Source organism: Andrographis paniculata, unplaced genomic scaffold (assembly GCF_009805555.1).
Source record: "Andrographis paniculata isolate CXL003 unplaced genomic scaffold, ASM980555v1 Contig79END, whole genome shotgun sequence".
In the NCBI taxonomy this organism is placed as follows: Eukaryota; Viridiplantae; Streptophyta; class Magnoliopsida; order Lamiales; family Acanthaceae; genus Andrographis; species Andrographis paniculata.
Genome location: NW_026137616.1, coordinates 1,023,246 through 1,040,739, shown reverse-complemented (window position 1 = coordinate 1,040,739; position 17,494 = coordinate 1,023,246). Strand labels below are relative to the sequence as shown.

The 17,494-nt window shown below is 37.6% G+C and overlaps 4 protein-coding genes across 16 annotated transcripts; 1 reads left to right on the top strand and 3 right to left on the bottom strand.

The window, feature by feature from the left end:
- Positions 1 to 1,563: 1,563 nt before the first annotated feature.
- On the top strand, positions 1,564 to 2,986 carry LOC127240112 (probable ascorbate-specific transmembrane electron transporter 2). The gene is made up of 4 exons (XM_051258583.1): positions 1,564 to 2,048; positions 2,142 to 2,190; positions 2,277 to 2,476; positions 2,585 to 2,986. The coding sequence occupies exons 1-4, from the start codon at positions 1,887 to 1,889 to the stop codon at positions 2,846 to 2,848; spliced, it is 675 nt and encodes a 224-aa protein (XP_051114540.1). The 5' UTR covers positions 1,564 to 1,886; the 3' UTR covers positions 2,849 to 2,986.
- On the bottom strand, positions 2,888 to 4,445 carry LOC127240113 (WAT1-related protein At1g43650-like). The gene is made up of 5 exons (XM_051258584.1): positions 4,264 to 4,445; positions 3,996 to 4,175; positions 3,539 to 3,929; positions 3,302 to 3,453; positions 2,888 to 3,230 (listed from the first exon to the last, which is right to left on the bottom strand). The coding sequence occupies exons 1-5, from the start codon at positions 4,443 to 4,445 to the stop codon at positions 3,071 to 3,073; spliced, it is 1,065 nt and encodes a 354-aa protein (XP_051114541.1). The 3' UTR covers positions 2,888 to 3,070.
- Positions 4,446 to 4,805: 360 nt separating this feature from the next.
- Positions 4,806 to 6,327, bottom strand: LOC127240565 (probable receptor-like protein kinase At1g33260). 2 transcript variants are annotated; one of them, XM_051259297.1, is made up of 2 exons: positions 6,243 to 6,327; positions 4,806 to 5,986 (listed from the first exon to the last, which is right to left on the bottom strand). In XM_051259297.1, exons 1-2 carry the CDS (start codon positions 6,249 to 6,251, stop codon positions 4,904 to 4,906), a joined length of 1,092 nt encoding a protein of 363 aa, XP_051115254.1. In that variant the 5' UTR covers positions 6,252 to 6,327; the 3' UTR covers positions 4,806 to 4,903. The 2 variants fall into 2 exon arrangements, with proteins under 2 accessions (XP_051115254.1, XP_051115253.1); XM_051259296.1 differs by having other exon boundaries at positions 6,234 to 6,281.
- Positions 6,328 to 9,217: 2,890 nt separating this feature from the next.
- On the bottom strand, positions 9,218 to 17,172 carry LOC127240308 (B3 domain-containing protein Os03g0120900-like). Of its 12 annotated transcripts, none has more exons than XM_051258901.1 (5): positions 15,151 to 17,040; positions 14,474 to 14,675; positions 13,914 to 13,963; positions 12,261 to 13,810; positions 9,218 to 9,390 (listed from the first exon to the last, which is right to left on the bottom strand). In XM_051258901.1, the coding sequence occupies exon 1, from the start codon at positions 16,400 to 16,402 to the stop codon at positions 15,152 to 15,154; it is 1,251 nt and encodes a 416-aa protein (XP_051114858.1). In that variant the 5' UTR covers positions 16,403 to 17,040; the 3' UTR covers positions 9,218 to 9,390; positions 12,261 to 13,810; positions 13,914 to 13,963; positions 14,474 to 14,675; position 15,151. The 12 variants fall into 12 exon arrangements, 11 of the variants coding, with proteins under 11 accessions (XP_051114858.1, XP_051114862.1, XP_051114864.1 ...); XM_051258905.1 differs by lacking the exon at positions 9,218 to 9,390 and having other exon boundaries at positions 12,108 to 13,810; positions 14,474 to 14,541; positions 14,620 to 14,675; positions 15,156 to 17,041; XM_051258907.1 differs by lacking the exon at positions 9,218 to 9,390 and having other exon boundaries at positions 12,108 to 13,409; positions 14,474 to 14,541; positions 14,620 to 14,675; positions 15,156 to 17,041.
- Between the last annotated feature and the right edge of the window lie 322 nt (positions 17,173 to 17,494).

The window sequence follows — 17,494 nt, the reverse complement described above, 5'->3', positions numbered from 1 at the left end:
CCGCTCCCGACTGAGCTCCTATTCTCGCACATAATAGTTGCTCGTCCGATGTCGCCTTTGCCGCTCTCAACAAAGCTTTTGTTCTCGAATGCAGACACAAACTCTAATGCAAACACAAATATGATTGCTTTGTCCGTCGTTGCTGCCTCCGCTCCCGACTGAGTTCTTATTCTCGCAGATAATAATTGCTCGTCCGACGTTGCCTTTGCCACTCTCAACAAAGGTTCTATTCTCGAACGCAGATATAAACTCTAATGCAAAATGCAAATAACAATTGCTTTGTTCGTCGTTGTCGCCGCCGCTCAAGACCGAACTTTTGTTCTCGCACATAACAGTTGCTTGTCCGACGTCGCCTCTGCCGCTCTCAACAAAGCTTTTGTTCTTGAATGCAAACACAAACTCTAAAGCAAACTCAAATTCGGACAAAATTGTAGACATATCTTAAAATCAAAGACCTCCCGGTACATTCCAGGTTGAATGTACTCGGAGCAGCGAGGTTTAGTAGGCTATGTCTATCTCTAGAAAAAAAAACCTGGCTCTGATACCATGTTAAATTCATCCATCCCAAAACAATTGTCATGTTTCCTTATTTATTAACCGTGGTGCCCATTTTAAAATAAAATTATTCCTAATTTTTCAAACTATTACTAATTATTACTCTAATCTATTTTTTTAAATTATTCAAAATATAAGGGTATTTTAGTCTTTTATATTCTACTTTATATCCATTTTCAATCAAATACTATTATTCCTTAATTTTTGTGCCAATAGCCAATAAGACGTTTCTTAGCAATTATTTTTAGTAATACATTTTTAAATTTTAATGAATATAATTATATATAAATGAATTATGACAAATAAACTCTAAAAATATAAACTATCAAAATCATTATAATTTACTGATAAGCGGTAGCCCACTGAGATAAGTGAGCCAGGCCCAAAATAGCTTAATAATATCAATCATATAATGGGCTCTATTTTCATTGGCGTTATCAAGATATTTAATTACTAGGTTATTAAATATTTGTATAATTTAAGGTGTGTTCACTTATGTAAGAACTATAATAAATAAGGAAATATTGAGATTGCCCTAGAACGTTCAAATTAGATAAGAAAATAAAAAAAAAAAAGTGTCAAACTTGACAATTAACGTTCATTCTTTCAAGTCAAAATCAAAATTGAATTAGGAGATTAATGATTTATAAAAAAAGCATAAAATAATAGCATTATAAATCAATTAAATATGACAAAAATGGCTTATACATATTGATGTTCTTCAATGCTCTTAAATTTGAATCGATTTTTGGTATTTGCAGAAGACCGTTGCGCGGAAAAGCTTCAGCCACAGCACACAAAGGGGTGTTCATCTTAAAATTTTCTTCTATCTTCTTAATCCAATTTAATATATATATATATATATATTTTATAAATTAAAAGAATTTAAATTAAAGAATCCAAAATTTTAGTATTTTAAGGGGGCCAGCAGTTTGATCAACGTCAAGATTCGTTATCCTATGAATGTATTTTTTAAGAAGAAATTCTTAAGGCCAGCAGCAGCACTATATACAGATACATGTTAACAAATCAGCTGATGTATATACACTTGATGATTCAAAAAGTTTAACCAATTGATCTGTTTGTTATATATACATGGCAACATATGGCCCTCCAGATGCTCGAGAAAATGCCAGAATCAAAACACAAATCACAGCTTGACATGACTCGAAAGCTTTCCAAACCACTTCCAGCTTCAGACAAAGTTACACAACTCTAATGCGTGCTCGACACGTGTTTCGAACAGATCACTCTCACCTATCTATCTATATATATATATATATATATAACAGAACCAACAGTTTAATTCGCTCAGTTTCTGTTGATCCGCCATGGCAGCTAAGCGAATCTCGATTCATCCAAGGTGGGTTCTCCCCATCACCATTTTTGCTCATCTCTTGGCCCTGGCAGTGTTCATTCTCGTCCTCGTGTGGCTCCTTCACTTCCGGGAGGGTCTCTCTTTTGATTCAGACAACAAAGGAAAGATCTTCAATGTAACGTTTTTGGTTCAATTCAATTAACAAAAATATGTCTGTTCTTACTTCTTAGTTAGTCTTGAGTTGTGTTGTTCTATGTTCATCTTGCAGCTGCACCCATTCTTCATGCTTCTTGGCTTTATCCTCTTCTCAGGAGAAGGTACAACTTACTTTAATCTTATTACATATGATCGATTTAGCATCATTCGAAATATGAGTATGACATTAATGGTTTCGAATGATCAGCAATCATGGCATACAGAACAGTTCGAGGTGTAAGAAGGACTCAAAAACTACTTCACCTGATCCTGCACTTGATCGCCCTCGTCGCCGGCATAATCGGAATTTACGCCGTCTTCAAGTTTCACGACGAAATCGAATCTCCCAATATGTACACCTTGCATTCTTGGATAGGCCTGTCTACCTTCATCCTTTTCGGATTGCAGGTACAAACAAAACACTCTCATCAATGGCCTAATTCTTTCTGTAAATGCAACAGTAATTAATTTCGATTGTTGTGTGTAAAAACATGTAATCTATGATCTATCTGCCAGTGGCTTTTTGCCTTCTTCTCCTTCTGGTATCCGAAGGCGAGGACGGCGATAAGGGCGAGGTTTCTGCCATGGCACGCCGTGTTGGGGCTGGTGATCTTCCTGATGGCTATTGTGACAGCCGAGACTGGTTTAGTCGAAAGGTTCCATTTTTTAGGCCTTGTTAGGAGTCAAGAGGCGCTTATCGTCAACTTCATCGGCCTGTTAGTTCTCCTCTTCGCCATCGCCGTTGCTGTCGGCGTCGCCCTCCCTAAAACTACCTACTGATTGCTGTCTGTGTCTTCCCTGTCTGCTTACACGTATAGATTGTCATATACTTATTTTTGTTCTTCATTCATTGTATGAATAGATTTGTGTGATACTTAATCTCTGTTTATCTATGGCGATTGATCTGTTTTCTTGTAAGGGTATCGATAATTTCTTGAATTCTTGATTTGCTTAGTTTCAACATGAAATATTGAATACAGCTAGAGATTAGACAATAGCTAACTATACATGTTCTGAAAAATTGTCTATTGTCTTCTCCTCATCATCTCTGCCATGGCTAATATCTGTTGGAGCTGCAGTCTCCTTCTTCATCTCTTCATCGTTCCTTTTTCCCCATAGCACGCAGTATAGTCCCGACACGATAACAACAGCTCCTAACAAGCTACAAAAAATCGAACATGGAAAATTCTCTTAACTACTAAAAGACATCGAAACACATTAAAAAAATGTTACCTCCCCAAGTGAAGCCTCTCTCCGAAAACAACGACCGAAAACAATCCGACGATAACAACCAGCAACGGGCTAAACATTGCCGCGAAAACCGGCCCCTTCTTGCTGATACACCATGTCTGCAAGTAGTAAACCAACGCCGAGACCATGATCCCCTGTTTATATCCGAAACCGTTAAAAGAAAAATCGATACTTTACAAGGTGCAAATCCAATATACATTGATCATAATGTAAGCTCACACAGTATAGTACAGTCCAGAGCTGCATATTCCACCCTATTTTCCACAGATCAAAATCTCTAGCCCAGAATATCGACAGAAACGACGATTGAAGTGTTCCAAACAAGCATATAAGCACCGTTAGAGATAGTCGAGCCGGGTAAATCTTATAAGCCCCCGACATGAGGATCAGCCACACACTCCATGCGACGAAGCTTACTATGATCAAGATTGATCCTTTCACCCAATTTTCGTGTCGATCATCTCGGCCTAATGCTAATGTAACTACAGACGAGCCTTCGAATACGCTTTCGCCTTTCCAGAAAGTGAAAATGAGCGATCCGGCGATGCACGCGACTGCGCCTACAACTTTTGCCTTCCCGCTGGTGCTGCCGAGCTTCACCTCTTCCATTCTAAGAAACAGAATCAACATTAGTCCTTCGACAAAAAAAGTTCAGATAATGTCGCGATCGGAGTACCTAAGGAGGGCCGCGACGACAATTGTCAGCGCCGGAATGATGTTGCTCAAGGCAGTTGCTACTGTCGGAGAAGTGTAGTTCATGCCTGCGTAGTAGAGATTCAAATGGACAGTGACTCCGAAGAACGAAAGAACGAAAATCCTAGCCATTGCGGAAGCTCCGATCGCCGGTCTCTGTTTCCTACACACAACATATACAACAACGTTATTCTAAACTATAATGTTATGTAATGGCGCGAATGCGCACGTGGTTTAATCGTCTCAGAAACCTCTCGAGCGCATAAGCGAGAGGGGACAAGATGACCAAGGCGATTAGGTGTCGGTAGACGACAAAAACGAGCTGATTAAGTCCTCGATCGAGGGCAAGTTTGGTGAGGATATTTGATCCGGCGTAAGCTAGCTGAACGACGGCCATTGCTAAGTAAGGGCTGGAGCTATTTATGGAAACCATTGTTCTTCAAGAAGTATTTAATTCAGTACAAGCTTCTATATATATATATATATGTAAATGAATGTATTAATCAGGGGATGATGATGATTCAAATGGAATTCCTATTCAAAAGCAGAGCATGAATTGCATGGAAATCACACTTACCTCACCATATCTGCCTCTGTCTCCCACTTAACATATATACTTTATACCAATTATTAGGGAAGCTTGAAAAAGGTCTGTACTTCTAATTTTTAATTTACTATATGTAGTTTCTGATCACAAAATTAATACAGTTGTCGGTAATGTTGATTGTGCAATGGCTACCAAATTTAAAGCCCTAATGATTAATGGTGCAACTTTAATTTATTAGCAAGTAATTAGTGGAGATCCACTGGAAAAACATTTACAAAATCTCACCAACTAATTAACAAATTATTGTTACTACCACAAGAGAGTGAATTAATATATAATTGTAATTACCACGAAGAACGATTTAATTTTTTGTTTTTAATTTTTACAAAAGAATCACACGAGTATGGAATCCGGTTTCTCATGGTAGCCAAGATTTCCGACGCAGAAGGGCGGAGCGCCGGCGAGTCCGCCAGGCAGGCGGCGGCGAGGGCGGCCATGGCTTTTGTATCCTCCAATTCGAATTCCCCTCGCAGACGTGGGTCCATCATTTCCACGACGGCCGGATTAATCTCATCCCCTCGCTGCTGGAGCAACGGCTGCGCCGTCGCCGTCAGCCACCGGCCGGTGGAGGGATCCAGAGCTTCCTTTCCGGTGATGAGTTCTAACAAGATTACGCCGAAGCTGTAGACGTCGTTCTTCTTGGAGACGAGCCCGGTTCGTAAGTAATGAGGATCGGTGTAGCCGGGAGAACCGACGATCATGGCTCGAGTTCTGCGATTGGTGGAGCTCGGAGGGGCGACCATGGCGGAAAACCCTAATTTGGCTGACCCGAAGTCGCAGAGCTTGCAGTCGAGTTTGTCGTCGAGCAAGACGTTGGAGGATTTGATGTCGCCGTGGACGATGTGGAGGGTGCAATTGTCGTGGAGATACTCCATGGCTAGAGCGATTTGGAAAGCTATGGCGGTTCGTTTCCGCCATGGGAGGACTTTCTTGGAGCTCTGATTATGGAGTGCATCTTGGAGAGTGCCGTTGGGAACGTATTCAATTACCAAAATGCCCTTTTCAGTGTCGTGGCAGTGACCGATGAGCTTGACGATGTTGGGGTGATTGAGATGGAGGAGAATTTCGAGTTCTTGCTTGTGGGCAAGATCGATACGCTCGCTGCTGCTGCAGCACTGAATTTTGACGGCGGCGGCGGCGGAATTGGGGAATTGGGCAAGATAGACGGTGCTGAAACCTCCATGGCCGATGACGATGGCGAAATTCATGGTCAATTTTTGAATTTCTTCCCAGGAGAATATAATCGGGAGTCCTTTCGATGTCTTGTTGCAGACAGTGATATGATGATCATCGTCTTCCTCGAAATCAACGACGGCTGCAACTCTGTCGGCCACTCTCCTGCGCTTGATCACCTTAATCTTCACAAACTTGAGAAAATTCACACACCCCATTAGCGTTGATCGATCGATCGATGATGTAATTTAATTTCCACTCACAAATTAATGCTTGCCCACTAAACCCAAAAATCAATTATATATATGTATATACATACAAGAGACGTACGCTCCCAAGAAACGACATGGAAGATGCACAGAGCGAACGAAATTAATAAATAATTAAGAGAATAATTAAATTAAAACGGGAAGAAACCCTTGGGGAGAATGGGAGTCATACGATACACACCACCTCCATTGATCATTGGGCATGGTCCACAGACAAGATTAGGGTTTTTTTTTTGAATCTCCATTATCACACAATATAGATACATCCCCTTCCTTGCCAATTAATCCCCCCCGTACGTGCGGTGGTCTCTGCAAATCATGATTTATAATTAATTAATCGATCAGGGCTGCAAGAAGCTAAGAAGAAGACAACCATGGAATGGAATCCCACATGATTCTTATTTACTTGGGCTTCCAACAAACAGTGATGTTGACGTTCCTAGATTGCCAGCGATGGATCGATGATTCATGGCTTTCAACAAACTTATTTTAATTTAATTTAGGGATAAAAAATGAGGAATAAATTTAGGGTTAAGAAGAGGGGTTCCCCACCAGCTAACCCAGCCGAGACAGTGTGTTCGGAGGTGGCCGGCTGAGCCACCTACTCGGCGGTGGGCCACCATCTTGTTGCCTTGTCTTTCTCAATACTTAAAAAAAAAAATAAAAAAAATAAAAAGTAATTAAATCAAATCAAATCACAGATGTTCCCATTTGAAAGGTTTGTAAGATACGTATATATATATATATATATATATTTTTTTTTTTGGTATAGAACAAGTACAAGTGATTATGACTTTTGCTATTGTGTAAGAGGAATGTTTAGTCTGTATCCGAGGATAGTGAACTATGGTGACAAAAACTAAATACAGTTTGTATTTGAACTTTATTTTTACGAAAAACAGAATGATTAATTCATAACTCTACAAATTCTACTCTTTTGTCTTTTATGGTTCTTCTTACTAAAATATTTTAATGATATATATATATTTTATAACTTGAAAATTTTATTCTTCCTACTCTCCCTACCAAACAAACCCCGAATTGTCGCTGCGGAATAATTCCAAGTACTTAAAAATAATAAACAAATATATGAAATCATTGAGTTTGAATGTTTGAATAATGCTTGACATTACTCATTTTATAATTGACTTGTTAAAAATAATAAATAAACCAGCCTAAATATAATGGACGTGGTCCAATATCCGTACACCATTATAGCCCAATAAGGCCCACATAAACGTAGCCTCTATTAAAGAAATACAAGCTAGTGGAGCCCAAACATAATGGGCCTATATCGATATGTATGCACAAAACAGGCCCAATAAAGCCCTTAGAAAATCCAGCCTTAGTCCATCAAAGAAATATAAACAAATAGCAGCCCTACCATTTCTAACGGCAGCTATTAACGCCGTCGTGGGCTCCGTGACTCATATCGTCAAATCCGTGCGGTTTCGGTGGAGGCGTCCGTTTGGGCAACTTTAGGTGGTGTTATAGAATTATTGGAATTTATTTGGCATGTTATATAATACTATAAATATATAAAATATATTTCCTACTAATTTAAAAATTATGTACCAATGTTGTGAATGATTAGAGAGATTTGGGGACATATTGTAGCCTATTACGTCGATTTTGAAGATTTACTTTAAGCCCTAATAAGCCCATTACACTTTTTGACGTATATACAGAAATGGTAAAAATTTTCAAAATTATACAGTTTTCATTAATGTATTTTATCTCTCAATGTAGTTACTGTTTAATATACGCGTATACATACATACATATATATATATTAATGTATATATTATAGTGAAGGTGGTAAGATGATTTGTGGTGGGAAAGCTTAAAATTGAGAAATGTGTGTGGAGCCAAGATTACTCAAATGATATGGAATATATGATAAGATGTGAAATGTGATAGATAGAATGAGTTGAATGGCATAGAAATAATTAAAAAAGGATAGAAGAGAATAGAAAGAAGGGTACAAATACAATGAAAACTCAACGGTCCACTACTGTATATTAGCACGGGGGAAGGGAACGCAGGACCATATATTTTCATCAATATATAAATTATTTAGGAGGATGAGGAATAAATAATTGAGTGGTGGGTGGGTATATATATATACATATATCTATGTGTGGGTGGGGTGAGGTGAGGTGAGGTGGGGGCAAGAAAATAAATAAATAAAGAAGAATTAGTAATATATATATATATATATATTTGATGTAAAAGTCTACAATCGCTATCCGAAGATACGCATAGTCCGAAAAAACAAATTATACTAGGTAAACTATGTGTGATAAGTGACGTTGGTGTTTGAGCTTATGATCGGTTACAAGTTTACTCTCTACACATAATATTATTAATTAATATTTATGTGGTTGATGTAAATTATGAAGAGGTAGGAATTAGGCAGGTACGAGGCCCATAATCATTCATCAGCTCAGATTAAGACAACTCCTCACTGTCTCTTGCCCTTGGCGGGGACCTCTACACATCCACTCCACTCCATTTACATACACTACTACTCTCTCTCTCTCTCTCTCTCTCTCTCTCTCTATATATATATATATATATATATACATATATTCTTCAATATATACCGGATACATACATACATACACAATGCAGTTGCAAAATTGAGGGAATAGAGAATTTAATTAATTAGTGGTAGCGTATGCTGTTACTATTATTATTATTATTATTATTATAGATATAAAAATTAAAAATGGTAAGGAACAGAGAGAAGAATGAAGGGATATGTGGGATTGATGCCATGCATGCAAAATCAGGAAACCTGTTTCTGCTTCTTCTCCTGCTACCGTAGCTGCCCTGCACTGCCCTGCCCTGCCCTACTTTCTTTATATATAATATGTATGTATATGTGTGAGTGTATTAGGTAGCACAATCAATGACACATAGGGGTTGCAGCATTAAATGAGGGAGGGAAAATAAAAGCTGCATGCTATATTTTGTTTGGACAGTGGGATTACGACAAATCAGTCGGTCCATTGGTGTTTTTATCAATGGTGGAGTTTGTGAATCATCATCATCATCATCATCATCATTTACACTTATATATTGAAATTCATTTCCAGAATGAATGAATTAATTAAAGAACATCAATTGGGTTGGTTTGTTGATATGATCAGAAATACATCAGCACCTTTACGGCTGTTATGGGAGATTGTGCATTTGCATTGCAACCCCATGACACGTTGCTTTCTCCCATTACCCTACCTATAACACACATACATACATTGATAGATACAGACTTCGTTATTGCAGCTGGGTTGTTTTCTGGGATCTGCTGCCACATCTTTCCACTGCCATATGCAAACTTATATAATTAAACAGAAAGAAACACAACACCTACCCACCTAGCTACTTCAAACCATTTTTTTTTATTTTTCTATAGAGAGCATTATGCAATAAAATTATTTCCTTGTTGCTGTTCCTAATTATCTTCTTTATTGGGTTTTCCAGTCCACTGTGATGATAATGGGGATTAAGCTACAAATAGAGAGAATTAAGAGTAGAGGAAGGGGAATGAAGATGAATATAAAAATAGGATTGATAAAAATAAAGATAGTAAAGGTTGGGATGGGGATATAGGTGCAGATATATAGATGGTGCATCAAAATCAGGAAAAATTGAACCTTATATCAAACGTGGTCCATGCATCCCACAAATTAATTAATAAATTATTTACTGATATATACATATATATATATATATATATAGAAAGAGAGAGAATACTCCAATCTTTAAAGAAAATAATTTCATTAATGTGATTTATCTTCTCGGATCTATTATAATATATATATATATGCACATGCACCCCATATGAAAAGGTCGTCTCCTTTATTTAATTAATTAATAATAATAACTACAAATGATTAAGCACATTATGAACACTCACTCATCACATCACTTATACATTATCCCATGGATACTTACCCATCTCATTATGCATAAACCCCCTGTTATATTATATAATAAGATCATCCAATGCATCATTAAAAAAAAAAAAAAGTGACAAAGAAAAAGCTGTAATTTAGACATGGGAATGGTTCCACGAAAAAAGATTTCATTACAGTTGACTTAATTATACTATACATGTGGGAAGCTAGCTAACTGTATTGTTGCTTTCTTAGGCCCTAGGCAGGTTCAGTCCTCTAAATGATGTTTTCTCTTTCTTTTTATCTTTTTCACTCTACTAATAACTCAATTGCATGTGGTTCTTCCAGCTTTATAAATCATCTTTAATTAATTAAGTCATGCCAACATATTAAAACACGAAGATAGAAAATAATAATAAATCTTGAAACTCAATTTCTTGTTTCTCTGTTTATACATACACACATACACACACACACACAGTCACACATGTATATAAATAGATGGGTGGTTCCGTTAAATTTGTCTGCTGATAAATACACAGTATGAATATATCTCTGCCTCTGCAGCCACTTTCTTTTTTTTCTCTTTTGGAAAATTTCTTTCTTGCAATCCCTTCATCAACATTTTGGGTATAAACTTAAATTTTTTTTGGTGAGTGAATGCTTTTTAAAATAGGAGCAGCACTGCACTGCCCATTTATATATATGTATGGTAATGGTATGAATTACATTGCATTACTGACTCAGTCAGTACATTAACCCTACTACATCATATAGATAGATAGATATACATACACACTGTATGTATGTATGTATATATATATATGTGTGTGTGAGGAGAAGGAAAAGGGAAGAAGGGTGAAAACCCTACAAGGAAGAAAGGGTATAGGCTATAGGTAGCACTTGTACAGGCCTAATGGCCTATTTAAGTATGGCATTGGCAATGGCTTTGAGAAAAAGACATGTCTATAAATATGTAAAATTAATATGTATGTATATGCCTACCTGCCTAGCTAGCTACCTTTGATATTCACAAATTAGTACTAGTATTTACAATCTTGTAGTTATAGGTCCTTACTCGTTTGCATTTTTGCCACATTCACTACATATTTAATCTATTCTGTTTTATTAGGTAAAAAATTGAACTGCCAATTTGTTTATATGGGGTTATGAGATATAATTAGGGTGATCATATTTGGTTTGATTTGTTCTTTAAAAGATATTGCAAATTAGGACAATAAAACTTAATAGATGCATTAGGGCTCTATAACCTAAGTTGCAGTTTCTGATTACCATGACACACACGTATGTACTAAACACAGTTAATAATATCAACTCTATTTACTTGTGAAGTTTTTGAACATTTTTATTATATAATACCGATTTTTATAGAAATATATTATTTTAGTATATAAAACATTAAATCAAAAAATAAACTAGAGTAAAAATATATTGCAATCAATTAAACCACAGTAAGAGATGATGTAGTGGAGTTGAGATGGAATTAATGAACATACAAATTCACATGATTGTCCCATTGATATGTATGCTTGTATACATAATATCTCCATGCTGTACTCGAAGATATTTATAGCTATTGTCCAAGCAACTTCTTATATACATAAAAAGCATATGTATATATATAGTGATTATATTATTATATCAGCGACCACAATGCATATGTACGGTACGGCACGGCACACACAGAGAGATCAGTACTTATCATCAAAGGTAAATAAATAAATAAATAAATTCAGTATTGTATGTGAGGGAGTACCTAACATATTTTGACAAAACCCAACTAGTCATCATTACATAAGTCAACAATATTAAACGAGTCTTGAAAGTATAAAAGACATGTAGATCTAGGTAAGGCCTATCATGCATCAACACAGATTGATCAAGTAACGAGATACATAGTTTTACATATATATATATATATATATAATGTGATCTATCGAAATCCATCCACTGAAAGAATGCAATTCTGTGCAGACAAGACATTAGATGCATGATTCAAATGATGAAATCCTGGAACCCATTAAGTTCTTTATTTCCTCCATTAATTCATCATCTCATGTTTCATTTTCAAAGATGACAGATAGTGCAACATCAAATTAAAATTTATGTTAACACACAGATTAGCCAATTTATTTATTTCTTTATACCAAAATCAAGATCAACTGATATTTTGTAGTAGACAAGATCAGCCAACTCACAATCTAACATAGTTTAATCATATTGTCTGACAAACTAAGGAAGAAGAAGAAGAACAGACATGTTTAAACCCATACCTATGCATCATTCACGAAAACGACACTTCGTTGCTCATTGTATCTCTATACAACATATATATAGATATAGACAAAAAGGCCAAGTTGCCTGCAACACAATCACCACAATTAATTAATTAATTTAAAGAATCATCCAAATCACATATGCAGTGTGTGTGTGTGTGTGAATGTATATCTCAGTGTTCATTTCACCAAAAAGGATATTCTCTTATTCATCACGTTACAACGCAGCATACTCCTCACTAATAACAAAACAATTCCAATGAGACTATGACAGCCAAACTTAGTGATTCAGTAGCAAAGTTAGAATACAATTCTTGAAGTTACCATATGCATCTATACATATATATGATAGGAATGATCTACAGTGAATATATTTTTGTCTGTATACGGCCCACTAATTAGCTAGGTTACTACAACAAGTTATCAAGCTAAATCTCAAATTGGATTGATGCAGTCTTTGTCCAATTCAAATGATCACGTTTGATTCTAAATATTGGCATATTCAATGTACAAATCACTGCTATATATATATATATGTGTGTGTGTGTGTGTGTACAAATCACTGCTATATATATATGTGTGTGTGTGTGTGTGTGTTCATATGCATTTTTATGTGTTCCTAGTTTGAGAGTTTGAAAAATCTTACAAGTAACCTTATTCAACTGTAAGAATCTTGCCAACTCAAATTTTCCTTTCTTTAGACACTTTAAAAGCATCTTAATAATTAGGACCACAAACTACAATGATAAAAGATGAAGAGCTAGAAAAGAAGTGCAAATTCAGTCTGAGGGGTAAAATAGGATACACAAAAGACATATATGCATGAATAGTTTTCTACATCCTAATTGACAATTTCAACATATTATATATATACATATAGATACACATGGAGAAGGATCTATTTTCATCTTTGGGGACCAAACTTATAAAGGCATCAATGCTCCTATGACTAATCAAACCTAATAATGCAATGAGTATATGGCTTTATTTATATAATTTTCTTCCCTCTTTCCTCAAATGAAAATCTGTTCTTTTCAAGAAATCTTTCCAAAATCTACATTGAATACCAATGAATTCCCTTTACCTTTGCAGCAATTCATCCATGCAGTGAACAATCATCCATCAATGTATTTATATTCGAATTACCTGCAAAAAAGATCCATATTTCAAACACTTCTTTTGATTCCTTCCCCAATATAAATCTGCAACTCTACATGGTGGTAAGATTCTCTTCATTCTTCTTCTTTGAAAAGCAACTATAATAGGCTAATGCCTTTAGGGCATTATCAAGAATATAGTCATGATCGATGTTAAATGGATAATCTGCAATAATGCAATTAATGACCACATCACATAGGTCACAAAAGTGATCAACAAGCTGCCCTTCAACGAGTTTATGAATTCTTAACCAATATACACCTACTAATGCGAAACTCAAGATTGACGATGCCTCGGTGAAAACATGTTTTTTCAAAATTTTTATTTCAGAGACTTCCCTTTCATGTGACTGCTGAACTATAAATTTCCCAGCAGCAAACCAGAAACTCCTACATTAATAGCAATGTTACATGTTGACATAATGAAAAAAGATAGCATGTAGTTACATTGGCATATTGATCTTTTATTTTTGCATTATAATGAAATAATTACCTTCGAATCCTAAATTGTGATTACTGAAGAGTTGCATAACCAAACTTCATCTGTATACGAAAAGATGAATGATACATTGTTTAGTTCTCAAAAGTATGAGCAATATAGAAGGGGGAAGCTAACAAGAAGTAATATATCCTTCCATTTTAAGAGAATACATCTAATTAAGCAGAAAATTTCATATTTAAAATAAGAACTTCATTGCATCAAGGGAAAGTAAAAATTTCATCAATGGTTAAGAAATTTTCCATATTATTAACCATCTCAAGAAATGGATGAAAACGGTTGGCAAATTGAAATTAGCCAACAGTCTGCAGCAGTCAGAAGATTTATAATGTATGTGTAGTGTTGTTCCCTCTGAAGAATATAACAGTAAATGATCAACATATATGTATATAGGTATTGCCACTTTTCCCAAGTAAATCTGGAAATGTAGACGAAGTGCTGTAATATATTATTACTTCTAAAGACAAGAGCAGCAGCAATGAGGACAAGAAGACAGGTAAAACAGGAAAGAGTTCAGTGATAAATGCAAGCACATAAAGAAGAGATTATTATACCTTTTAAAGCTCTGGCAAAACCTGGCCATGGATGTACCTACCGGCGGGCGTGACCATCAAAGCAGCCACTGCAGCAGCGACAGCAAACAACAACCCACAGAGCCAAATAAAAACAAAAGTGCCAAAAGATGATTTTCGATACATACTGTCTTCTCTCCCTCGATCAGGCGTATAATTTGCCATGCATCTGCCCCAAAGTCAGCTGCGTCCAGATAAAGATGACAATAATTCAAGACAGAAAAAGATGAGTGAGTAATAATTCATATGCAAAGTATTGAGAAGAAAACAAAAACCATGCATATACGGATCTGTAGTCGTCGTCGTCGACTGAATTATTGAATGAATTAATTAATTAATTAAAGTATCTGAATGACAAGAATTTTGCGAAAGGTTTATAATTGTCGCGTGGATACATAATGTGGGTGGGAAGGGAAGGATCTGATCTTCCAGACCTGATCACATTATAAGGAAAAAGCATAAAATAACGGGCAAGAAGGATCTACAGAATTATATGTCATCTATCATCTATGGATATACACAGAGTACTCAAAACCCAAGTGCCAATCTCCGATTCAATTTTTTTTTCAGCTGTTCATCACTCGTGTAATCATATCAAACCTCTTCACATTCTGTGCCCCCCGTTTTAAGTTCATATATATATGTAAAAAAAACGTAACCTCACATATCCAAATCCAAAGACATCGATGAACCCTTGCCCTTGTCGTCGTTCTGATTGTACTGCCTTAGCTGGAGACAATCAGGACCGGAGGAATTCATGGAAGGAGGAGTTTCAAAAGGGGGAGGAGGAGGGAGCAAGTGGTGAATAAATGGCATTGAGGAATTATCACATAATTCATGATCTGAGTCGTCAGAGATGGGACAGTCCATGTTCACGCCGAACAGCCTGAGCCTCTTTGCTGCAGCCTTACCTTGGACCACCGGCACCGACTCGAATACCACTTGCTCAACCCCAATCCCACCCCCTTGCGCCTGTCTTAATTCTCCTGCAGCGGCCTCTTGATGATGAGGACCTGAAAATCCAGATCTAGGGTAGACGACGGAGGGCGGGGGGCAAGGGTTTCCGTTGAACAAAGTGGTGGCGGTGGCGGAGTAGGGGTAATGGGCGGCGCCGGCGCCGGGGGTGTAGGTTGTGTATTGATGCTGAAATTGAGGGTGGATGCCGCCGTTGGGTTGGTGCAGCAAGTGTGAATGCGGCAAAAAGAGGGGATGATTCCAAGAGTGAATGGACCTGTGGAAAGAGAATTGGTGTGGGACTGACAATGTGGGAATGGGCGGCGGCAGCTCTGCCACGTCTGGGCGGCGCCTCCAGTCGATGTAAAGTCGATCCCTCCCCAACTCGCCGACTCCTCTCTGGAAGGAGACGATGTCGCCGGCGTCCAATTTTTTGTCCTTGACGAACCGGCTCCAGCCCTTGGTCATCACGTAGCTCTGGCTGCTGTTCCAGTACGAGTACCTGAACCGCCATGGCTTCCCGTTCCGGTCCTCGAAATTCAACAGTAGCCCCTTCTCGTTTGTTGTCGAATCCAACGGGAAGTATTTCTCGGCGTACTGCTTAGGGATTACCAGCCGGTTTAGCTTCCCGACATCGCTGGGAGTGACCACTTTATCGAACATATGCTCCTTTTCTATGGCCGTACTGTAAGATGCGCCGCTGCTGCTCCCAGCCTCTCCGCCGCCTCTCCTGGCGAACATCATGTGATCATCTGAATCGTCGTCCCCGCCGCTACCATTGGTGGTCGGGGAGGAGTCGGGCTGGTGAGAAGCTCCGGCGGCGTAGTTGTAGAGGCCGGGAAGGGCTCTGAGCTGGAGAGAAGAGGAGAAGGAAGACGACGGGGAGGAGGAAGACGACGGCATACCCCCAGTCGTCATACTCATGTCCTCGTAAAACCCTGCAGCCCTACCCGACATGAAATTCAAGACCCAGAACTTGTCAAATCAACTGAAATCCAGACAGATCTAATCGGCGAGAGGTACGGAAACGAAGATTTCACAGCAATTATCACCGCCAAGAGCAAGAATCAACAAGGCAAAAAGGTTACCCACATATCTGGAGACATATGTATTTGTATCTATATATATTGCTGTGCAGCTAGATTTGCTCCTCAATCAATACTGTTGTTCGGGTCGGTGCAGAAAAAAAAAAAAAAAAATTAGGATGACGAAGAAGAAGCAAAATTGTAAAGCGTTTGGAGGATTAATTTGTGTACAATTGTGGGCAAGCAAAAGCAAAGAAAGCATATCAGTAGGTAGCTAGGGTTATGAGGCAAAAACCAATTCATATAAAATAGTACTCCCAAGAACTGGATTGGATCGATATATGTTGTATGTATGTCAACAAAATCATGAAAGAGGGTGGGCGGGTTCTTCTACCTCTCTTTCTCCTAATAATTTGACCCACAAAATCATCCACGACAATTCAAATGCAAGATTACACCAATGATATATCATCAATCTGTATGTATGTATGTATTGTATATACACCTATTGCGTATTATACACATTCTTGACCTTTTGAGAGAGAGAGAGAGAGAAAGCACCTAATACCTACTTATATATATATACATAGAGAGAGAGAGAGAGAGAGAGAGAGAGAGAGAGAGAGAGAGAGAGAGAGAGAGAGAGAGAGAGAGTATAAATGTGTATGTATTTGGAGAAGGGTAACTTTCAGTGGGGTGCCTCCCGGGAAGCTTCTCAAGTTAGGCCATTTTCTCTGAATTTATTCTGTCAATTCTTCCATTTACTTCTTTTTCATTTTAGAGAGAGAGAATAGAAAGGTGTGTGAGTGGAGAGAGGAAGGGTAATCGGGAGCTAGGGATCGATGGGCCATCAATTATCGATCGGCCGAGTTCATGTGAACTCGTCCTTGTCATCTACCTGGGTGGGGCGGGGTGGGGTGGGTCGATCTCGTATCGTATATATAATTTCTCATGTATACGTATACGTATATGTATATACAAACTAGTTCTTATTTATATGATTGTATTACCACCTGGACCGCAT